The sequence below is a fragment of the Zosterops lateralis genome (assembly GCF_965231275.1).
Source record: "Zosterops lateralis genome assembly, chromosome: 6".
NCBI classification, from domain to species: Eukaryota; Metazoa; Chordata; class Aves; order Passeriformes; family Zosteropidae; genus Zosterops; species Zosterops lateralis.
The window spans coordinates 48,058,750-48,083,635 of NC_139761.1; the positions used below are offsets into that span (position 1 = coordinate 48,058,750).

The 24,886-nt window shown below is 44.5% G+C and overlaps 1 protein-coding gene across 2 annotated transcripts in view; it reads left to right on the forward strand.

Moving 5' to 3' along the window:
• Window positions 1–24,886, forward strand: part of SLC67A1 (solute carrier family 67 member 1) — a 60,077-nt gene that overhangs the window by 22,023 nt on the left and 13,168 nt on the right. For both annotated transcript variants that reach the window (XR_014590443.1, XM_083864291.1), the window contains exons 5-7: window positions 14,307–14,422; window positions 14,891–15,001; window positions 19,996–20,096. Coding sequence is in view for 1 of the 2 variants with exons in the window: in XM_083864291.1 (XP_083720417.1) it covers window positions 14,307–14,422; window positions 14,891–15,001; window positions 19,996–20,096 (328 nt within the window). In the remaining variant the exon portion in view is untranslated. The remainder of the gene's footprint in view (window positions 1–14,306; window positions 14,423–14,890; window positions 15,002–19,995; window positions 20,097–24,886) is intronic.

The following is a 24,886-nucleotide window of genomic DNA, read 5'->3' on the forward strand; positions in this document are numbered from 1 at the left end:
TAATCTTTCAGCACAAGTGCTGGACAGTTTCTGTGTGGTTTGGTACTATATGATGGAGCCTTTTGTTTCTGTCAGTTCCATCCATATCTACATTTGCAGCTATCAAGTGTTTTGCTGTCTAGGTCTGTTTAATGCCCTAGTTGTATTTTTAGTCAAAGATCCAATTATTTTCCCCTTGCCACTTAATTGATCCCTGTGGCATCATTATACCTTGTGCCTTTGGTTTTGCTTTGTTTGGCTTGTGAGAGACACCACACGAAGTGGGAACACCCTTGGAGCATCCCAGGTCCATCTTGAGTGTGCTTCCTGCCTTGTCTTTCAGTTCTCTTTCTTTTCTTTGTCCCCTCCATTGGCCTGAAGGGATGAAAGAAAAAGCTTTGAAAAATCTCCTGTTTGGTGGCTGCTTTAACTGGTCACTCAGGCTTTGCCTGCTCTAAAGCCATGCTTGGTCTACAGTGCTTTAGCCCAAATTTCTTGGGACCTAAACTGTAGCATTTATTAAGATGTTCCCCAAAAGGGAATCACATTTCCTGACAATATATTCCACCCCATGAAATTATTTGTATGGGCCTCAGAGGCAATGCAAAGAAAGGAACAGCTGCAGAGTGTGAGGTGCAGTACATTAAACTGACCAGTTTGAAACCTCTAAAATCAGTCCTGTTTCCTCAGATGAAAGCCATAGCTATGTCTGAATGGTGCCCCTATTTCTCTGCTGATATTTTACCAAAGTGTTGCTGTAGGGAAAGGTTTAATTTTACTTTGTCACCTTATCTCTGGGAACCACTTCAGTTCCGTTTCCATGACGTTCCTGCGAAGCGTAAGACTAGAAAGGGATTTATTGTGTCTTTGAACTGCCTCTTGCTCTGAGGAATGAGGATATAACTGTAATGTAGGAAGGACAAACTGAACATGTTCAGGCTTGTCCTGCCTGATCTTTCCCTGTTGCTTTTTTTTTTCCTTTGCCCCTTGCAGCCAGCACTCATGACCGGGACTTTCCAGCTGATAAACTCTTGGCTAGCTCCTAGCAAAACCAGCTCTCCGGCCAGCTGGATGTGCTGTTTCTTTTGATGCCAACAGGATCAGGGTTTGCCACTTTTTCCATGCCACCGGAGCACCCATTTCTCACTGTTCACATCTGTGGGATGAATACAGGAGGAGTCTTGGGCAGATGGCTTTCATGTTCCCGCTGGGATAATTTTTTTCCACATGTTTAGTGATCTTTGAATACTCTCCTCTCTTTTGGTTATGTTTGGATTTTACAAGGTGTAAGTCTGGGGAAGAAATTAAAGGCATATATTAACCAGACGTTAAAACAACCCACAAAGAACATCCCCAGAGCTTTCAAATTCCATGATGCTTTGCTTTTAGGATATCATAGTATTAGTGTAGTTGAAATACAGGGTTTGTTGGCTATGTCTGTAAATATGATAAATTGTGCTTAGTTTGTGTAATTTAATTTTAAAAAATCACCTTTGTCAGACACCATTACTAGACTTGATCTGAAGCAGGGGTTAAAGGTAAAGATGTGGTACCAAACCCACCACCTTTTTTCCTCAACTGCTGCTGTCTGATAATTTACTGGAGAGAAGTGGATTTCAGGTCCTTTCCTACTGTAAATCCATATCTCTGCGCTCTGCCTGGGCTCTTTGTATTGGGTGCTGCCATTTTGATGGGGATTGGCAGCCATCACATCTATGCCACTGATATTGGGCCTGATCTTAACCCATTTTCAGCTTTTAACTGAATTTCATCTTTTCCATGATGCCTGCAGTTGATCTTTTCCAGCCCCTTTTCCGTGACAGCCCCTGCTGCAGCCGGGATTGCAGCTTTTATTACTAATTCCTCAGGATCTGCATTGCTTGTTTTACTCTCACCCTGTGGTTTTTACTCAGTCCTTCCTCAGACAAGTTTCCACTGACTCAATTTCATGCTTAAATTGAGTCAGGGCTCTAGGATGTGTCCCCAGGGCAAAGCCTGTTCCTAGGGCAGCTGGTGCTCATGGACCTGGGCCAGCTGACACCCATGTGTAATATCAAGGCTCCTGGGGAGGAATTCTTGAAACAGTAATAGGGATGTCACACATATTCAAAATCTACATGTGTGTGCATCTCTCCCAAGTGGTGTTGTAATATGTAGGTGCTGCTGTTGTGTTGTCAGGGTGCTGTGAGACACAGCAAGCTGTGGGTCCCCATTGCATCACTGTCATGGCTGGGGCAGAAAATGGCTTTTGGGGGATCCAGGGAAAAGAAAGAGGAGAGGAAAATTGTGGTACTCTGGTCTGAGCACTAAACTTGCATGTGAGACACCTGATTTGTAAGGCTTTTTATTTTCACCATGGTCTTTATGGGATCTTGTTAGGGCATTCAGGTTTTCTGTGCTTTATTTCCCTTTGAGTATACCCAGGGTGTTTGCACCACCACTACCCACAGAAGATAAATTGGATTAATTAGATTTAAATGTTTTTCAGCTGCCATTATATTAGGTCTGTTTCTGTAGGCAAGAAAGGAAAACTTTACGTCAAGACACTTACAAGGACTGATGCAGACCCAGGCCTGGGGATTTGTGTACTTTGGACACCCCAGTATTTCCCTGATGCTGTACAGGTGTACAGGCTTAGCAGCACTCTGAAGTCCCTGTTTCCATGGTTTTGCCCTGCTGAAAATAAAATGGATGTGAAATGAAAATGTAATTGTTTTCCCTGTGCACTGAAAATAAAAAAGCCAACAATCTCAAGGTAAATAATTTCCTAATCAATAGCTTCATCTGTTTAAGTGGACCTCTTTAGTGCACTGAAAGCAGCCAGCTTCTTCAAGGCCCCAGGATACCACAAACAGCACTCTAAAATCATCAGCACTGCCAGCCACTAAATAACATGGCCCCTTGCTCCCTTCATAGCACCTGAAATACAGGTGTTCCCTAGGATGTCCTGCCAAAGAAGTGTGTGGCCTCTGGCTCTTGCACCACCAGATGGCTTGAAATGTAAATCTTGCAGCCACAGCAAACCCCAAGCATGCAGCGAGCTGGCGTTTCACCCCACACAGCTACAGCAATAGGTAATCAGAGGTTTCCAAACTCCTCTGCAGACAGCTGGCAGCTCACACCTTGCTCACCCCTCCTTATTTCCAACTGCTAATTTGCAATTAAATGCAACTAAAAATACGGTAAACACTCTGCTCACAGTTTTCCATTCAAGTCTGTCAGGTAGCTGCTGCTGCTGCTGCTGCTGCTGTTTGGTGGTGAGCGGAGCAGGCCTGTGCCGTAAGCGAGTGGCTGGGTGGAGAGCTGCCCATGAGGCTGCCTAAGATGTGGTTCCCACTGAGTGCTCCCACAAATACCAGTTCAGCATAATGCAGCTGATGCTAACTGGCATCCCTGTAGGTGGTCTCTGTAGTGGGGCCGAGATGAAACGTGGTATGAAGAAAGAACTGGGCGCTTTCTCTCCCTAAGGGGAGTTCCTCCAACCGAGAGCAAAGGGGTGTGAGGCACAGCTCAAGGTGCAACTGCTGCAGCAGCTCTGCAGTTAAAGGATGTTGTTCAGGGCTTTGGCAATGATTGAATCCACCAAAATACCCAGGATGAATAGGAGACCAGGCAATTACATTTGACTGGTATGCAGTGCATTCAATTTGCTTTTGTTCATTGCTCCAAAATGTGCAAGCAACTTTAGTTGATATTGAATGTGCTTTTCAACCCAAATAATTTTCTACTATGTGAAACAAAATAGTTGAGAATACCTCATTCAGTGAGAAGTTTCTTAGCCATTCCTTGGCAAGTGTTTCTCCTACCAACTGTGTAGAGGAGAAAGCTACTCAAATTTGCAAATGCGAAACACAGAGCAACCTCCTTTCTGAATGTATTTAACATGCAGAAACCATTGTCATTATGGATGAGGGAAACAAAGTACTTAATTGGAGGAGTTCAGTAAATACAGCAGTAGTGAGACCACTCCTGGTTAGGGCATAGGAAGCCTGCCCAAACAAGCAAACTGTGCACCTTCAATTAATGGTTTCGCCCATTATTGAAATGGAGTGACTCACTCATCTCATGCAGACGCCTCCTTCTGGGGTCAAACTCTTCATGAAATCAAATCCGCTGCCCCACAGCCCTCAGGCTCTGTCTTTGCTGGAGAAAGGATTGGTTTCAAGGAGCGTGTTGTGCAACCAGAGGTTGCAGTGGGATGCTGGAAAGTCTCCCACCTGACCCTTGAAATGCCTTATTTGTGACTTTTGGGTATTAGCCTTTCAACACTGCTTCCCATACAAAATTAGTCCTAATGTGTCCTATTTCATTAAAAGGTCTTACTAGACAAAAGATGCTGGAGCCCTTGATGAAGCATGGCAAGGTTTTTCACACCTTGAGGAAGGAGGTGTTGGCTGCCACTACTTGTTCCAAGGCAAGATCAGTCTGTGCCATACCTCTGGTAGGATGCTGCATTTACACTTATTTACCTCAAGGTAAAGAATTAACTTGTTTTGCCAGGGATTACGTAGCTTAAAAATGTCGTTCACGTGAGCACAGTCCTGGTAGGAGATAAATTTTAAGTGTCAGACTTGGCTAGCCAACAACTTCTCTATTTATTTAGCTCAAAGCCTGTGGGTGTGGGGTGTGGAGGGAGTCCTTGCTTTTGTGTCACTCTCAGGGATCACTGCAATAGCATTACCCTGCTTGCAAAAGGGCCTGACAGAGGGAGAAACTAGAGTCCTTTGGTGGGCTGATGCTGGGACACCTCCAAGATTGGCAAAATAGGTTGTTCCCTGCAGCATCAGACTCTCTGCCCACAGTTCTGCTGTCTACTTGCCAGAGTGTCGAGAGGGCACAGTCTTTGCAGAAAGCCAGAGCATCTGATATCTGTGTCTGCTTTTGGAAGGTGGGAGAGGTCCTCTTGGAAGTAGCAGTCACTGCCAAACTCCTTAGTGCTAGCAAAAAAGGCAGTGGCTTGCCAGGACTCTCTTGATGCTTTCTTTGCCAGCCAAATCTTACCCTTGCAGGAACTACCCGGACCCCACCCCTCATCCTTGGGCAGCAAAATTCAGCTCTGCCCACACACTGCTTTGAGCCAGCTGTGAGTAAGTGAGTGAGTGCATCATGATGGGTGAGAGGTAACAACTCCAACTGATGCCAAGCTTGCAGATCTTCCAAAGCCACTGCTGTGAGTCGAGACTTGATGTGCTGGGAGTGCAGCTCAGGTTACTACAGCAAATCCTCAACAGTTTCCTGCCTAGCTGAGTCTTTTGGAGTCTGAGGCATTGTAACCTCATAAAAGCTGGAAAAAGCTTGAACTCATTCAAAGATTATTTCACACCACCTACAGCACTCTATGAAGTCAGACATGCTGTAACATATAATTAATGATGTGTTTGGTGGTGAGTCACTGAGTAGTCTAGCAAGCTCACCTTCAACCAGTCTGTGTGTGGGAGTCCTTACCCAGCAACACACCCAAACTGAGCATTTTAATAATTTAGCACATTCTGAGCTTGGAAGAGTAGTTTTTGTTGCTTAATTAAGTAATAATAAAAAAAATATTTAAAGGCTTTGCTACCTGTAAGGGAACAAAGCTCCAACATGAAGGAGAAGGTGGGGGAAAACCCCAAAAATCTGTTTGTAATACTACTTTCTATTACTTTCTTTGGAGTATCCAAGAAAAAGGTTAAGAGATAGGAGACTGCATCTTTGTGTTATATTAAACAACCACTTGATAAGGTACATGAACATTTATTGGACTGAAATGTGGCATTACCCTTTCCCAACTGTCTGTCCTCTCAAACACAAAGTGAGAGTTGTGCTTATTCTTATTTATTCTCTGGAATGTGTTAGGGTTGCAGGGGAAAAAGCAGCATTTTCCAGGGAATGAGCACAGATGTGCCTGTCTGGCTTGTGACATGGTGGTGGGAGAGATGGCTTCCATTCCTGGTGTAGAGAAGGAAATTGCACTTGCGTGTCCATGTGCTCTAGTATCCTTATCCTTTCTCCAACAAAAATCATAGTAAGAATCCTAGTGAGGAGCAAGAGTTGGACAAACTTGCATAATACTTCTCTGATTACTTTTCCAGCCTCCAGCTATTTTCTGTTCAGGGGATTTCCTGACATGAATGAGTGAATATGATCTGTGGTGTGATGCTTTAGTAACCCTCAGTGCATCATTCTTCTAAATGCTTATCTAATCTCTCCTTGTACCTGTCCAAACCTTTTGCTTCCACAACAACAGTAGCAACAAACTCCACTGACCATCAACATGTTGCAAGAAGATTTAGGCCTTTCCCTTTCTTTTGAACCAGAAGTTCACCATCAACAGTTTCATTTGGTGCTTCCGTGTTTTTGTGGTGGAAATGACCATGTTGGTCACTTCCTAACTGCCTGCTCCAGAAACAAGCAGTTCAGAAAGTGTAATTTCATGTGTGAATTTAAGACTTGTTTAGCCTGCAATCATCTAATCTAATTTTAAATGTAATCTGCATTTGACTTTCAGGTGCCGTGTTATTTCCCAATCCCTTGGTCCTTTGAGAGCCATATGCAATTCCCCACTGGCTGCTCTTTTCCCCAGTACTCTTTTAGTTGTGTTTTTTCAGGAAATTTTCTTAATTCACTGCTGTGCCAGCTCAATCACAGACAGGTTGAAGAGCACATTTCCCAGCCTCACCAGTGGGGAGCCTCTGGTGTGAGCACTGACCACCAACACCTACTTTCTGATGCCTATCTCGACCTGTCCCAGCTCATCCAATATTAGTTGGCACTGCTGGGATCAAAGCCAGGCGTTGCAAGCCCCCACTCAGGGAGTGCAGCTCATACCTGGTCCTTGTTTAGACTTCTCCATTTCTAGGCACACAGGGTGATGCTGTATAGAAGTGTGAGGCAAGAAATACCTAAAATAACTAAAATCTTTTGGGGAACGCAGCTTATTCCCCCATTTTTTATGAATTCATGTAGATGTGCAGGTGTTCAGAGATGTCAGTGGGACAGTCTAGAGGGAAAAGCAATAATCACACATACAAGTGAAGCTTTGAATTAGGAAAGCGCAGCATTTGGAAAATAGGGCGCTTTACCAGAAAAGAGCACACGAGACTAAATGACACTCGAAATTAGCGGCAGATTATGGGCAAAGCATGCAGATCCGCCCACATGTCATTGAAGCGTAAGTGATATCCCTGCTCCGGCAATTAGCCAGTTCCGCGGGGAGCTGCGCTGGATTGGGGCACAACGCCCTGGCACGGCCCGGCTGCTCCAGCTCCAGCTGCCTGGGAATGAATTAGCGTCCTGCCACAGGGATCTCCTCCATGCCCCGGCCGCGGGATCTGCCCTGCCTGAGCCAAGGCAGGGGCAGGCTCCTTCCAGCTGCTTCTCATTGCCGGGATTTTCTCTGCAGCAGGCGCTCGGTGGGGATAAATCACTTTGATGCTGCAGAGCGCCTGATGGACAGCCAGCCTTATCCATTCATACAAAACACTCTTAACCCAGGGAGCTCTGCCAGAGGAGGATTTCCCTATAGAAGAAGCACAACTCTTTTTATTCAGTGCTCTGCATTGCCAGAGTGTTTTTGTCTTCAAGGCTGAGTATCAAGATCCACCTGCAGCCCTCCTTGTGCTGGGTCAGTGACACACAGAGGAGTGAGCATCTCTTAAGGGAAGTTAATCCACAGTGGCTCCAATGGCTGGTGATGGCTGTCCAGTCCTGTCCCTGTCCCATGTCTGATGTCCCCACCACCCCCGTGGTTCCACCCCTGGCTCTTTGCCCTGCTAATGCACCAGTGCCAATCTTCAGCATCCCTCCCTCCCCCAGTTCTGATGGAAACAGCTCATGGAGGCTGCCCATACCCCTCTTCATATTTTTTTCCTTCTGCACTACATGAATTTTCCAGATGTGGCTGCCACTAGAAATAAGCAGTTGAATGAGCACTTGTCTGTGGGTGACTCATCCTCAGCCTGTGAGGGGCTCTCTGGAGGGTGTGGATGGGAAGTGTCACTCCCTCCTTGGACAGCCTGCAATGATGTCAAGCTCATCATAGTGAAAAAAAGCCTCCTGCTCTGCTCAAAGCAGCAGCAGCAGCCAACTTCTGCTGCTCATCATCTAAAGCCTATGTGGCAAAAAGGACAACCTGAAAATGGTTTCCAGTTGCATCAGGACAAGGAACTCCCCCCTTTTCCTGCTGATGCCTGGGTGGGGGTGGCTATCCACTCAGGATTTGTGTTCTGTGTCAAGAGACAGGAGGAACACGCTTCTCCGTGTAACGTTTTATTTCCATGAGGACAGGAGTAGGAGCTGCAGGAAGGAAGACTTGGGGGTGTTTTGTTTTCCTAGCAAAGGCATGGATAATGTGATGGGTGGTCCTCCTCCAGTACTGCTGCCTTGAAGTCTGCTGAGCATTGGGTTGTCTGAGTTTATGTGTGTTTTTGTGCTGTTTCTTGCCCTGGGCTGTGGAAGCTGGACTAGCTCTGTACATTGGCATGAACATCCTAGGAAATGTGGGAAAACTCTGTAGGCTCAATAAGTCTTTTTTTGGTTGAGGCTTTTGTGGGTTTGTTTTTTTAAGAAGGCTTGGTGAAATTTTGTGCTGGGGTTTGGGGGTTTTTTTTTTGTTAGTTGGTTTCTGGTGGGTTTTTTGGTTTGTTTTTTTTTCGGTTGGGTTGTTTTTTTTTTAATTTAGGAAGAATCTCATCAATATAGATCAGATCGCAATGGGTCAGAGAAGAAATGCATTCAGCAAGGCAGTAAAACAGAGTTCCTTGAACAAAACCATCACTAATTTACAATAAGTTATGCAGTAACTTATGTATCACTGATGAGTTATCAGGAATGCAGTGGTCACTGCTCACTTTCTTCCAGACCTAAAGCTGGTTACCAGAGCCCATGATTTGGTGTCATGGTTTCACCTGAACTTTCTTTTTTTCACCTCAGTTTTTTGCTTTGCTTTTCTTTTTAACTCACCAGCTTTTTTTCAACTATATCTACCCCTCTAAGGGTATGAGGGGATACTGTGGCCAGACTGCAATCAAAGAAATATTTTGAGAGTCCTCTTGGAGCTCTTTAAGGAATGTGGGCCGGCTATGAATGCCGGCTTTATGCAGCGCAGTTTTGAAGTAGGAGTGAGTCACTAAAAAACAATCTCTGCTGTCTCCACGTTCAACTTTGACTTTATTAAGAAAGAAAGAGAAAGAAAACAAACTCAATCCCATTCAGTGCCGAAATACACATTGATCCTTTAATCCTTGGGGAATCATTGGGAGCTGCTTCCTCCTCGAGAGAATCGCCGTATTGACGCAACGTTTAATTGTGCAATTACACGCGTGTGTTCTTCTCCCGGGCCTCGCAGAGCAGGGCTCTGTGGCTGGAATGCTAATGGGAAAGCCACTGATACCATCTCGTGGCACAGGCAGCCTGAATGCAGCCTCCCTCCCGGCTGGCAGCAACCCCTAAGTGCCTGCCTCCATGCTCTGTCCCAGGCTTTTCAGGCAGGAAATTGAAGATGCGAATTGCAGCTGAGCAAGGACTGGAATTTGGGCTGGAGCCCAAAACTCTGGCCCCTGCTGGTTTGTTGTAGCTGCCCTTGCTGGAAGCAGGAGGTTCCAGTGCCCAATCCCTGCTTGGCACTGCCTATGGGCTGTGGCTGGCAGGTACCAGCTGGGATTCTGCTCAGGCTCCCTGCTTGTGAGCTGAAAATATGCCTGGAAATATGCCTGCAAATGCCTGGCTAGTGGCCTCTCTCCTGCTCCTGGTCCACTGCCTGATGCCCACATGCTGCACATGCCTTTGTGGGGTTGAGTTTTTCATGGAAGTTTTGCTGAAAGCATTGCTTCAAAGCTCCTGGGAAGTGCTGTGCACATGTACTTGTAGGTATGGATGTACCTACATACACCCACACGTACTTGTCTGGCCAGGCCCTGCTTTCCAAGAGCTGCATTTGCTCTAAAGTTTGCCAGGGTTTTTGGATGCTTCACGTGTGCCACCTCTGACTTCAGGGGTGACAGGAACTGGAGACCCTCTGTGAGCCCTTGCTGTGTTACTGTCATTCTTAATTCAGAAGCTGAACTCTGCATTCATTTAGCTCATACTAATTGACCCTGATGGGAGCAGGTTGTGAAGGAGCATGGAGTAGCTCCTCACTTTACTGCCCTTGGGAGGTGTGGTGAAGGCTGGGATTTACCTGCCAGCAAATACAGGGGCTGGTTAAATGCTACATGGGAAGAAATGCAACCCTCCTCCAGCTGGCTTTTGATCCTTGGATTTTTTTGAAGTCAATCTGTTTACCAGTACCTTACTATTAATGGTTTCATCATCAATTCTGCTTTCCCACCAGCATTAAGGATGGAGTTTCCAGATGGGTAATCCTAGCTGCCAGCCACTTGTCCCTTCTCCATGGCCACAGGCTACCAAGTGAGCCTTGCACTGGGCCACACCACGGGTCCTGTGGCAAGTGGCCATCCCACTTTTTGAAACCCTTTAACACTCTTTAAAAGGATGCTTTAAATGCATCTACCACATTTTACTTATTGGCTTCAGGAAAGTGAAAAGGAAAGGCTTTTGTTAGGTTTGTTAAGCAGTGCTTGGCTGATGTTATGGGCTCCTGGCCTCCAGGTCCCTCTGCTCATGTTCTCTTCCTGTTTCTCTGAAAGTTTTAAGCCGGGACAAGCTGCAGCTAGTCATGTTGGCAAAAACTAGTTCTCCTTGACCCTAATTCCTCCCAGTCTTAGATTCAAGTGTTTGCTCCCTGCAGCCAAAATCTCTGCATCTTCCTGAAAGCAGGAGCTTGGGATACATCAGTCCCATGCAGGACAGGAAAAAGCCCTTTATTCCTCTGCTTCATAGCAAGGCTGAAATAAACCAAAAACAATAATGAGGTGTGGACTTATCTGACAGCTGAAAGGCACTTTGCTAGCAGAAGTCCCTAGGGAAGACCAAGAAGGCTGCTGACAAACGTCAGGAAGGGGCTCTCCTACAGATTAAAAAGCAGAGGAATTATAAATAGCATGCTGAAGTACACAGATAAAGTTACCCAAGTTATTTTGACCATAAAGCCCAGGACAGTAAAGGCCCTTAATCTCTCATTAATCAGCAAGAAGCTGGAAGAGGCCATGCAATGAGCTCAGCTGCCAAAGCTGCTGTGCCCTTTTGCTCCATTTAATTTAATTGTATTAGTCCTGCCCGCAGCCTTTGTTCTTCCGCCCCGCTCAGGGAATCTGCTGCTGGGTTTGGCAGGGCTCACTCTGGTTCCACATGGCTGGTTTGTGGACAGCCAGGAGGGATGAGAGGGAGAGCAGGAAGGGGAAGAGGATGGGAAAAGGTCCCACGGGAGCAACCTCCTTGATGTACTTCATTTATCTTAATAGTGCCACTGCATCCCTTCCTGGTGAGGCTTCCTCCTAATAAGCCAAACACACAAAACTGAGTGCAAAAGGACTCTGGCTGATATCAGCAGTGATGGGAGCTCAGGTTTAAATTTTAAATTAAGAAAACAGACAAGTGACCATGAGCCAGCTCTTGTTCAGCAGGTGCTACCAACCCAGCAAAGCATTCCTAGCACCACCTCCCTTGGTCCCACTTCATCTCTCTTAAATGAGCCAATAAACAAATGCAAAAGGTGGTTTCCAGGACACAGGTGATTTATGTCAAATTTCAGCATTCATCCCTGCTGACGGATGAGATAGCAGAGCAGCTAACTGCAGGGTGTACCTTCCTCATCTTTCCATCAAGGAATTACAGTGCTTAATGTGTGGAAAAAGATGGAGCACTTACAGAAAGATGTGCTTAGGAAAAGGGATCTTCAGATGACTTTGAATCCTTCAGGCTTGGTTGGGAAACACAATTTTGAGCTCCATATTTTACTGGATTTCTTTGATTTCAGCAACCAGCCATATAAAATTCCACAAATTTCTTACATCGAGCCCATGATTTCCCAAATATGTAAATTGTCAGGGTTCTCCTCTCCTTTTCACAGCAGTGAATTAACAGTCCTAAGCTTGCAGTGAAGTAAGCACAGGGCACTGTTTGCTTATAGTTTTACAGAGGGATCCTTCTGTCATTGCTTACTGTAATTCTTCTTGGATGTGAAGAGTAAAACATATTTACATTGGTATGTGGGATTCCGGACAACCTCAGGAAAAAGTAGGACTGGAAAGGAAGTTTTTCTGGCTGATAAAAAAAATTTGAGATGTGTTTTTTACATATCAGAATGAAAGCTTGAAATATAGAAACTCCCAGAAAAAAACAACCAACCAAAAAGAAAAAATAAACCACAAAACCCCACACACATTTAGCCAGCTGCAGCTATTTCTTTTGGTTATTCTATCCTTCTTGTTTTCTTAGTAAATTTACTTGTTGTTGCAAAGTAGAAATTCTGGATGTCTTGGATAAAAACTTTTGTCCACAAATTTGATTTTGGTAGTTTGGGAGCTGTTTGGCATATAATTCTAATTTAGAAAGTGGCAATCTGCTGCACTAAAAATGAAAAGTAATGATCCAGTAAATGACTAATTTTGTGGTCTGAGTTAATTAGTGAAGCAGCTTGGCGGATAGAAGGCAGCAGGTCTAAATTACTGTGCTAAGTCCTTTTGCAGAAAGATATTATCTGGTTTTGTTGTTTTAATAATAATTAATGAGCATTAAAATATTCAGCTGGGATTTTTGCTGTTACTATTAGCAGGAATAGATGTGTGTGTATATATACATGTATTTATATTTGCTCTTTGATGCTTTTCTTGTTTGTTTGCATCTCAATTCTTGACTGTCTTGCTTTGTGACTTAAATAATACTCCAGAAATTATTTAGACTGTGCCTTTGTCTAGCATGGAGGAAACTTGAGGCTTTTACAATTAGTGCTGCTGGTTATTCCATGAAAAACATACACCACAGTCTGAGAAGGAAATGAGCAGTAAAAAGCCAGGGAATAAGCTGTCTCTCATCAGTAGCTCACAGGGAGCATCAGCTGGGGTTTTCATCATCGCAGCTCACTTTTACATCTTATTTTTGGCAGCACAGGTTGCTGGGAATGCAGGGATGGCACATTCACCTCCAAGTCTGCATGCATCTGCAAAACTTCAAAGCCTTCTCTGGTGAAATCCAGGCATTACTTTGCCGAAGTACAAAATGCTTAAATTTTGATGCCTCCAAGGCACCATGGTGGTCACTTCATCTTGTGCCTTATGTGACACCAGCCTTTGGTGTTTCTGCTGAGCATTCCCACCCCAAACCTGCTTCCTGTGGTTGGTTTTAAGCACATGTTTTAGGAAACCCTAAAACTAACTAACTGGGTTCTCATGGTGGGGGAGACTTTTAATGAGCTGGTTTAGTGGATAATTGCTCTCACTGTTAAAACAAGCTTCTCTCTTTGTTTTCAGCTTGACTTCCCTCAGTTTCAGTCTTCCAGCCCTGGACTTTGCTCTACTGTGTTTGTCAAAATTAAAGCCCTTTAGAGTGTGGAATCTTCCCACATATCCTTAAAGACTAGGAGGAGTCATTTCCTAATCTTCTCTTTTAAGAGGACACTGATAATTGAGGACTAATTACTGGCTCTATTGACGTTTTAATGTTTGTGTTTTTTAGATAAGTTGTAATTGTTCCTTTTTATCATTATACAACTATAGTTAATAATTGCTGTTCACTGTGCCTACACCCAAGGATGTGGCTCTCCTTCTGTTAAAGATTCAATGTTTGGGGCTCTGAGGGATAGTTGCAGTTGGTTTGGTAGTTGATAGTTGATATTGACTTGGTTTAGGGCACCTTTGGGGAAAAGTAAGTGCATCAGTCAAAATGCTGTTTACCTTCTCAGAAGGTTTTGTAATCATGTTTTTTATTTTTAATGCCTCCTTTTTGAATGGTATCATCTCTCTGGTGGGTTTAGTTCTGCTTGTAGGCCATATTCTACCATCCTTAATCATCTTGAGTACTTTCCTTAACTTCATTTTATTTCAATGAGAAATTTCAAGGAGTGAGATGATACTTAGATGAATGAAATTGGGGATTAGATGGGGATTAGACAGATTCTAACAAGCAGATGCTGTGCTTTCTGTGGGAAGATTTCTAAGCTTCATTAAACCAAGAAAAGCTCTTTTTCCCTGACACTTGGATATTTAATAGCAAACAGGGACTCTTTTTATTAATAAAATTATAAACTATCTTGATAGCAATAGCCATCTTTTGGTGAAATTTCAAACTGTGGTCATATCCAAACCCTAATGAAGAGATGTGAGTTCTCTTAATGCCTTGTGTACTATGATTTCAAGAGGAATTATTCCTCATCTAAATGCCTTTGCAGGATGGAGGTATAAATATCTTGTTTATGGTATTTATCCAGTAACCTCTATTTTTCCTGTTTGCAGCGTTTATGCTCCTACATATGTTGGGCTGGTGGGAAGTGTCATCAACACCCTGATAGCAATGGTTTGCATCCCTTCACAGATTAAACCAGAGTCAGACCCTCACCAGAGAGAGCACAGTGAGTATTTGTTTTTTCTGATAAATACTGCCTGAAAAGGGGAAGGGGATTGACATGCTGAAGAAACTGATGAAGGACTCTGGAGTTGCATTTAAGGGTGAAAAGAACCCAGCCTTGAGGTGCTGCCACTTCAGCATCTAAGCTGTGCTTACGGAAGAGTATTATTCCAAATATATTGATCACTGTGCCATGTAGAATTTCAGCCCAGACCTGTGTCTCAGAAAAGGTGATTGTGGACTCCTTGCTGGAGTCCTAGTTTGGTGTGTCAGGGGAGGAGACCCCACTGTCTCAGAGGGTTCCTCTGCAAGCAGACCTGGCACCAGCTCCCAACCTCCTGCCATCAGCACAAAGCTGGTGCAGCAGAGATGTGGCTTTTGGATGGTGAACCTGAGCAGAGTCCCAGACTTCTCTGCTTTCTACCCTTAACCTGTGTAAATAGGGTATTAACCCATATGTCATCTTCTGCAGGCACGTCACAGTCTGGCAGCTTGTTTAGCATCAGTGAAATCCTGCGCCTGATGAGGTTTCCAGGAGTAACGGAAGTTTTCATAATCAAGGTCTTTGCTGGACTTCCCATAGGTAAATCTCACCCATTACCCATGATTACTGATGTACTTAAAACAGGATGATGCACACTGTAGGCCAGGCTGGTCTCAAGTTACTGAAAGCATGTTGCCTTTGATCCCAGAGCAGTGAGGATTCACCTCCTAACGTGATGTTAGATGCTTTCAGGTAGTCTCAGCTACCCAGGTTCAAAACCCTGGAACTCAATGTCAAACACACAGCTTGTCATAGGCTGCATCTGGGAGTTTGGGCAAATCATTTAATCTCTCCATCCCCCTCGCTGCAAATGTTTTTTTCCTCTTGTCTGTCATTTCTCTTTGGGCTGTGAGCTTTTCAGAGCAGATGAAAATTGTTTGTCCTCTGCCAGAAAAACTGAGGTCCTTCCTGATTTTAATTAGCAATTTTAAGGTGTAATGTGTATCCCAACAATTAAAAATTATTGATGGATGAGAGTCTTAGGCTGCACACAGAGGACCCACAGTATGTTTCTTCCCATGCACATTGATGAGGGTGGTTGTTCTTCTCTTCCTTATATATTCTGCTGGGGGGGGGCGGGTTGTGTCATGGTAGAAACTCATTGATACCTCAAACCTTTCCCAAACCCACCTTTTTCCCTGCTTCCTCTGAGCCAGTTGCCATCCTGGCATGGTTCATAACTCCCTATTTATCCGTGGCCACAATTTAATAATCTTCAGTTTTGCCTATCCTCTAACTTCTTTCCCCACACACTTGACTAGAGACAAGATTGTGTGTCATCCTCATAGGTGATGTGTAAGGACAGGGTGATGTTCTCTGCCCTCCCACACACAAAGCCTTCATGGCTCTTTCCCCAGTCAACCCAAAAAGTTCAGTTTCTCTTGATGATAATTTTAAGAACTGAGTTTTGTGCACATCATAATGTGTGTGTATCATGTATCTGAACAAACTAAGGCACTTCCCTTCCAAATAGGGATCCTAACAGGGGACTTAAGGCACCCTGGCTTTTGGACTTTGCATCTTTTTCCAATTCATTTTTGTCTGGAGAAGCCCTTGAAGTTTAAAGAACGTGAAGCATGATTTAACAATTAAATGCTAATTTGTAAACTGTAAATTCAGTTTACAAATGAAAGTAAAATTGGCTGTAGAGTGTGGCAGAATTGGAAGGGGATGGCTTTCTTGGGCTTGGTCAGGCTCATCTGTTATTCCTTGCTATATCTCTGAGGGAACAACTCCAACTGGAGTGGTAGAATAACATGCAGGGAAGGAAAGGATTTCCTCTAAAAAGTGTATAAAATGACAGCATTTCACAGAATGAGACAAATGTTTTAAGAGGGGAGCTGATTCTTGGCTCATTTCTCATCTTAAAATAGCATTCGTTTCTCTGTTAAAAATGCCTGAGAATACATCCATATGAGTTCTGCACAGTAATTTCCTGTGTGTTCTCTTTTGTCCAAAGGCCAGGCAAAATGCACTTTGCTTTAGCCATTCCTGCCAAAATGCAAATTCCTGCCTGTTACAGAATCCATTCTTCTTTGCCCATGAAAAGCAAAAATCCTCACTGAACCGAAATAAACGTCTCCTGCCCAAAACTGCAAGGCAATTTCTAAGCAAAGAGGATGGAGACAGTGAAGCTGGGATTTAAGGCAAGCTAATACTCTGTCACTGAATGCCTGGGAGTATTTCTGTAAGGGCAGGAGAAGGTTCACCTGAGGCATTCCTGCTGTAGCACTCACACTACACTGAGGAGTGATTAAATTCCTAGTGACTTCTCTTTGCAGGTCTCTCTTCACTTCAGGTCACTGACCAAACTGATAGCAGCTGAAAGAGGATCTGGCCATGGCTAATTCTCTGCAGCTCACAGCTGGAGGCTCAGCTCCTCATGAGCTCATTTACCTTTCATCTCCAGGCTGCAACTGTATAATTAATTAGATTGCCCAAATTACAGACCATTCTCTATTTACTTTGTAAACAAGTTTGTGATATACAGCAAAGAAAATCTTTTGTTCCTTATGGATCTCATTGTTGTCTAAAATGAGCTTGTTTGAGACCGAAAGAACCTCCCCGGGAGGGCTGCAGGGCTGGGAACCTCCTCCCTGTGTTGCATAAAAGCAGAGACATGGGCTCTGTGCCTTCTGCAGGAAAGGAGCTGCCAGGGATTGGACAGGCAGCAGACAGCTCCAGCACAGCCAAGTTACCTTCTCAGCTGACCTGGGAAAAGAGAGCCTCACTGACTGTGGTAGATAAGAGACAGAAAGAAAAACAAGAGGATAAAAATATCAAATGTAACTCTCATTGACAAGAAATCACCAGGGCCTTGAAAATACTGATAAATAGCTGCTTGTATGACTCTTTGGCTGCCTAATCCCTTCGGAAAATCTGGTTTCAGCATGATTGCTTTAGCACCTGCATCCTGTTTTTTAAAGGATTCTCTTTCACGTGTGGAACAGCGTTTTGCAGTGAGCCTTAGGGCTCTGCATCCCATCACGTTTCCAGTCCAGCGTAGGAGGGCTGTGATGAGCTCCCAGAGGCTGTGCTTGCCTTCTCACACCACAGGCTGCTTTCAGACATGTCACCTTTTTTATTTTTTATTTTTTATTTTTTAATAGGGTTTGCACTCCTGATTTTCCTTGGTGCTTTTTGCCATCGTTACTGCATCTTACAAATCATTTCCCTGCTTTCTGCTCCATAACCTTTGTTATTCATCCCACTGATGCCAGGTTTTTTTAAGGAGTTCACTCTTTTCTTAGACTTCCTTAAAAAAAGGTGAGGTTTCTGAGGGTATTTTATGCCATTTTCCTTTTTTTTTTTTCACATTGAGCCTGTCAGCATGGACTGAGGCTTATCATTATTTATGTGGCTGCACTTAGCTGACCTGCAGCCTACCCACTTGGGGACCTGCTGAGATTTTTTGCTTGTTCCAATGAGCATAACACCTTTTTTAGTTCAATCTGAGGCTCACCTTGTGAGCTTCTCAAGAAATGTGTGATTACCAGTGGGAGAGACCACCTTAGCTTCTGAAAGAAGAAGGGCAAGGGGGTCTCCCTCCTCCAGGTAGCTCTAAGAGACCATGCAGGCACAGGGGGTGACACTCATCTAAAAATGAGACTTTTGCATCTCCAGGGGAGCCAGGCAGTGTATGATTCTAATTAAAGAGCAAAACCTATTCCCCTGCTCCGAAAGAAAGCAGCTTGTTTGGAGGAGAAAGATCCGAATCTGTCTAAACTTGATGAGGGACTTCAAAGGGGAGAGGAGCTGTAGAAGGTGGAGGGAAGTACCAGGAAGAGGCATCAGGCATGTAGGAAGGCTGAGCCCCTGCTGGGTGGTACCTGCAGTGGGGTGCAGGATGAAGGGCGAGCGCCTGCTTCAATCTGATCTTCCTACAAGTGAAACCAAGTGTGGTTTTTCTTTCATTTCGTCACGTGTGCCTTTTATAAACATGTGCAACCCTGTTGCCTGATTTGGGTGTTGTGAGTAAATACTGCTATTTGCATGTTACCTTAAGCTGGCTTGAGCTGAAAGTGATTTCAAAGTAACTGGATAACAATGGGATGTTCTCCGTGGAGGGGTGAGGCGAAGCCATAGATCTTCATGAGCCCCACCTCCCCGGCACTTTCTCCACAGAGCTGGAGAGTAGGAGAGCAGAGTGCCCTTCCTGCCCCCCATCCCTCTCTCCCAATGCCACGGAGCCAGCTGGGTGCAGCTACTCCCGTTGAGCAGGAGGATGTGTCTCTGGTGGGGTTGAGGAAGGCTTTGTGGCAGGTCCTGGAATGGGAGGACGATGCTCCCTCCAGGCAAAGGCTTGGGGTGCCTGCAGAAAGGTCCTTGTTACTGCAGGTGCTGCACTGGTATAGCGCTGGGGTTGGGCTGCTGCATGCAGTGGAGTTGTTCTTGTTCCTTAAGAAGCCAGTCCTCCTCAATGTTTTAACCAGCAATCTGGAATTGCTCTCTTCATCCTTCCAGGAAAAGCTGGCAAATCCTCCCTGAGCCATGTCACTTTGCCAAGCCACCAGCTGTCTTCTCAGTCCTCACACATTGCCTCCTGGATTCTGTTTTTTTCAGGAAGGAGAGGAACACAGCTCCCTTTTTACCCAGTCTTTGTAACTCAGAGGATCTTACAGGAAAAGGGAGAACTGCTAAAAGCCATCTGGTCTCTTCTCTCCCAGAGGGATCAGTGATCTCTGACAGGTGTATCATAGGGTTCTCTACACGCAGAGAGCCCCAGTTTCCTACTGTCTTGCTCTATCTCAGGTGCACAAGAGACTAGGGGAAGCAGCAGACTCTTAACCCACACCACACTTGAAGTGCAGTGTTTTGACAGTGTTTTTAATTTGATGGCTCTCTCTGTAGGATGGGAGCATGTGCAAGCATGCCTGTATTTGTTTGTGTTTGGCAGTGGGGGAAACACACACTATTGTATTTTCATTTGAGATTGAGTGGATGTTCCCTGTTACACTTTCCAGAAATTGCCTCAATTGAAAAGAAGACCTGGTCTGTGCTCTTTCTGTCCATATTTTCCTGACTGCTTGTGTTGACATTGCTATCAGTCCACACAAGATATTTTTCACGTGCCCCACATTGTTGCTGAGGTGTGCAGTGAAACCACTGCATTTTGGCTGATGTCACTGGGCTGTTCCCCACAGTGAATATCTGAAGTCAGGCAAAAGGGGTGAGGAATCCAATCAGATTATTTTTATGGTTACAGTCTTGTCTGAACAAATGTTTTCTTGCTGTCTTAATGGTTAGCCTGGCTTCAGCGATACAAATATTTACCAGTTTATAATTAACAGCTGAAACTGCAGCCTACATAGTCACATTATTTAAAGATGAAAGTGAGGGGGATAAAAAGGTTAACATTTAAAGATTAAATTACTACAATGACTTTGAGTAGGATTCTGCTCATGTTTATACCCAGTGCTGGCAAACCCAGGGAGAGCTACTGACTTGGACTGCTGGTGACTGGGAGCAGGGTTTGGGCTATTACATGCAGTGCAAGTGTATTGATGTATCCTTTGCATTAACCCTCCCTCCAGGTTTGTTCATGATTATGTTTTCCATCATCTCTATGGATTTCTTTGGCTTGGAAGCAGTGGAGTCTGGATATCTGATGTCATATTTTGGTGTCCTTCAAATGGTAAGTGAAGTGCAAGTCCCCCTCACAGACAGATGAGCTTGCCACACTGCTACCCAATTCACTACCTTCTGGACACATGCTCTTCCAAATCCAGGTGCATAATCCAGGTGCACTCTTGACAGGTAAATCCTAGCTCTGCCATACAGCATTTATCTTCAAAAAGAGAAGTGACTCCAAATTTATTCTGAAATTTGAGCAAGGAATGTCCCGAAAGCTTTCTTCCCCTTGTCCCTCTTTGTGGATCTTCAAGCTGTAGAGCTAAAATTTCCTTGGACTGATATGTCCTGAGTTTTGTAACAAAACTTACATTGAAGCTGAAGTGCCTTGACTGAGGTTTTTCCTGGTGCAGGTTAGTTGATTTACATTTATACAGTTAGCACCCTGTACACTCAGGAAAGCAGACAATCTTACTGGTGTTTTCACTGAAGATCCTTTCAGTGTAGAAGAACTTGTTTCTGCTGCATGGAAACAAGCACAGCAAGCTTGTGATTCCCAAAAAATAAAAAAAAAAAACAAAAACAAAAACAAAACAAAAAAAAAAACACCCAAACAAAACAAAGCACAGAAAGGTGGGTGATGGAACACGGTTAGGAGACTACCAAAATGGGTAAAAGGGAAAAGTCAGCTGAATTAGGCAGTAACAGGGTCAAAAATGTGCAGTGTTATGTTATAGCAGAGTGTTCCTTTTGGAGGAAGAGGCTTAATGATTTTGCAGAAAGAGCAGCAGATGGTTATTACCAAGCCCCAAGGTAGGAATGCAAGTTGAGCAATATCCTGAAGGAGAGTGGTCTTGTTATTAAATCCTCTTCATTTCCTGGGCATTGCCACAGAGTTCCTGTGGGATCTAGAGGAGCTTCTCATTTGGGGAATAGCAGCTTAAGTTACTTCCTTTGTGATTTGGATTTGGCACGGTGTTGCCAGGCACTTGGGCTCTGGCCTGATCTCACCAAATCTGGGCACCTTGGTGGAGTAGCTGACAGGCATGGCTGTATATCGGCAGCTGGATTCTGCAGAATAAACTGGCTGGAGCTGAGAAGGTGGTGCCTTTGCCATGTCCCTGCTGTGAGGGTGGCCTTGGACTAGCTGTCTCTTGGTCCTGTGGACATCTCCAACCAGCTGATTGCATCCCCAGTCAGCCTCTTTGGAAAGAAGACCAGTTTGCTGGTCCACAGTATAGGAACAGCATGAAAAGTAGGGTGACCAGCAGCTGCTTTCCAAAGCAAGCTTCTGACCCAAACTCCACTGCTTTCAGAGCTTTCCCTATGCCAGCCTTGTATGCTGCCTCCTAGACCGGGATGTGCAGGAATCAGGCTTTAGAGGGGCCAAGTCACTGTCCTGTATCTTCTTCCCCATTTGAATGCAGAAGGACTCCCCACAGCTGGGCTTTTAACTTAAGACATACCAGATAAACCCCTGTGACACACACAGAAATAAAATCTGGAGTTGCAGCATGGCTGTGGTGTGCTTGTTTAGGGTTGGGTAACGTGGGCAGCAATAGCTCTTGTAAGGAGTGGCTTTGTGTTGCTAGATGGAGCCTGGACACTGCTGTTAAGTCCAGGATATCTGTCTTGAGGACACTGATGTTATGTCTGGAATATCTGGCTGCCTTCACTGCCATTGTTCCCCAGGTTAGTTTGGTTGAAACTGCTGTAGATAAGGTTACCTCCTCTGCCATGCTGGGGCACCCCACACAGAGACACAGCCCTGGAAGATACGGGAATTACAGCATCCACTCTGCTTCCTAATGGATGATCAGATGCCACTGCTAACCAGGGGCCTGGCCCTTCCCAGAGTCACAGAGTTTCATCCCACAGAGGCCACTCATTCCTGTTGCCACAATCCAACCCAGCAGGGCTCTGCAGGCTCAGGTGCAGCATCTACTTCGCTGGGAAGTCTTTGCCTTGGGACATTTGACACAGAAACTGGCTTTTATCAGCCAGGCAGTTTTCTTTCATACATCCATGCAGTTTCTATCCATATTGCTAAGCCTATTCTACAGTTCATGGCTCTGGACCCCAGAAATATAGGAGTGAATTGGTCATAGGGTACAAACTTTTCTTCATATTGCTGCATTGAGGTTCACTGTCAGAACATCAAAATGTAAAGAGGAAAAAAAAACTCTATTTTTAAAAAAGTCCCAGGACACTTGATTATTGGTGACAGCAAAACCATCTCACCTAAGAGCTTGGAAAGCACTGCTTTTTGCTTTGTCACTTCTTTCCACTTTATCAGTGGCAGTTCCAAACTCTGCTCTGGTTTATGCAGGACAAGATCCTCAGCTGGACCAAATCAAACTCTCACTCCCTTTAAATTATTTTAAAACATTAGAATTCATGTCTTTACTATCAGGTATCTGTCTAGAACCACCCAAAGATATCTCTTGCAGATGGTGTCTGGGTTAATGTTTTATGGCTGTTTTCTGTTTGGGTTGCTCTAGCAGGCAGGGAATAGCAGTGTGTGCTGGCTCTGTCCTGCTGAGCCCCAGAGCTGCTTGTGTTGCCTAAGCTGGCATCTCAGATGCATTTGTTTCTGCTGTGCAGTGAATTGATACTGCTGAGATACAAATGCAGATTAAGGTGCAAGTGAATTCCACCAATCTGGATAGGTGAACAATGATTAATATCTGCTGACTGGCTTCCCCACTTCACTGAGTAAGTGATAGCTTTATTCATAAGGAATATAATGTAATTTTCAGTGAATTTCATCAGCCAGATACTCAGCTTTGATTTTTTATTCTTTAGTTTGTCCTTCTGTAAATCATTTGTGAGGATTTTCTCATCTTCTGGGACTTGCCCTGAGCCCTCCTGTTAGAGGAAACCTGTCCCCCATGTTTGCATCTCTTCCTGGACTTGAAAAAGATAGTGTTTAAGGACTTCTATAGCTGGAAGGGGACCTCAAAGAAATTAAGGGGGAAGTTATTTCTTTGTGTTATTGTAGTTTCTATTTTTTAAATTAAATATTCTCAAAACTTACATATTCCTCTTACAGAGGACAATGTTACAGCTTCCTTTCCCAGCCTGATCAGCAATCCCAGGATGACTCAAATAGTGATGGTGTCTTCCTGCCTTCCTCTCCCACCCCAAGGATATTATGCTCCAATTGCTTAATCTCGTTTTTCAGCTTCCCAACCTCATTTGACCTGCTGTGGTGAGAAGTGGCCAATGCACTGTAAAAATCTGTTTCTCCTCATTCCTCTCATTCAAGCCAGCTGCAGAGAACCTAGAGAGGAGGTTTTGAGAGGCTTTGAGTCAGTCCATCTAATTTTAAGTAGGCAACTCAAGTTCTTTGTCATTGCTATCTCAAACAGCTCTTTGTATGGGGAATCAGCACAGAAACACAGACCCTGCAGGAGGTGAGGTGTTTGCCCTTTTTGCAGATGGAGGATGTTAGTTTAGACACACCACTAAATCAGGCATCACCTGAGGGAACCCATCCAGAGCTCCTCAGCCTCACTTCAGCCTGTGGTGAGCATCACCTAACAGCAGGGGACACAGCAGGGAAAGTGTGGAAAGTGCAGTGAGAGTGGGAAGGGGGCTCATGTCTGGATCAGGACACAGCCAGGCAAGGTCAGAAAAGAGGCTGTGGGAAGGCAGTCTGAACTGTCTGATGAGGAAACAGAGTTGTACCTTAGAAAATGGAATATGACCGAGGCTGGAATGGACTGATGGAGAAATGAAAGCAGCACATGGGGGTAATTGAAGCAATCCAGGTCTCTGCAGTGCTTCTTGAAGCACCCTGAAAGTGTGGGGCTGTCTGATGAGCTGGGGCTGTGCCAGGTGAAGAGAAGTTGTGTGGGAGATAATGAAATGAGGAGAGGAAGGCAGACAGCAGGAGAGCTGCCTCTGCACCAGGCAGCTGCACTGCAGAGATTCCCTTGCTCATGGTGTGCTTGAAGCATCTTTATCTGATCACTGGTAGGTCTCCAGGCAAGAGTTATGAGAGCCCATCAGGGACACAATCCCTCTGTCCTCCAGGGCTGGGCTCCCAGGGTCCTCTCATCTGAGAAGACATGTAATGAAATTTCCCTCATAGTCAATGCCCAGCAGTGTGAAATGCCATCCAACCTCTCTCCAGGGAATATTAATTTCATAATGGTTTAAAATAATTTAATTTTGAATAACAGGCAGAAATGAGCCTAGACTTTTTTTTTTTTTTTTTTTTTTTTTTTTTTTTTTTTTTTTTTTTTTTTTGTGTTGGGGGGGAGTGGGGAGTTTGCAAGTGTAATAGCATGGAGACCTTCCAGGTGTAGTATGTGGCTTGGAAAATGCTGCTGGAAGATTAGGCAAGCGAAATATCTGGAGTCCCTGGTTGATATCTCAAGTCACATCTGATGCTTAGATTTCAAACCACGGGAGGGGGTGGGGGAAACTTTCCTTTATGAACTTTTTCTCAAAAAAAAAAAACAAAAAAAACAAACCCAAAACAAAATGCACCAAACAAAACTCTGGGTGGGACAGAGGGGTAGATATTTATAACCCTGAGGATCAAGAAATCATAAGACATCTGTTCTATTTACTGCATTTAAATTTGTATTGTTATACAAACTCCACCTCTAGCTGTGCAGCTTCTGGAGGGACAAGTTGGTACGGAGTGATCCTGAAAAGATGAGAGAGATTCCTGGAGGAGAGATTTACATTGTGTATCATCTTATCACCAGTCTGTCCCTCTCGCTTTTTTTTTTTTTTTTTCCCTGCACAGCAAAAGAGATGATTAAAGAGCCGGGGATTTAATTACAGCCAGGTATGCCTGGGGGGAAAACCCACTTTGTGAAAGGACCTTGCAACAACAAA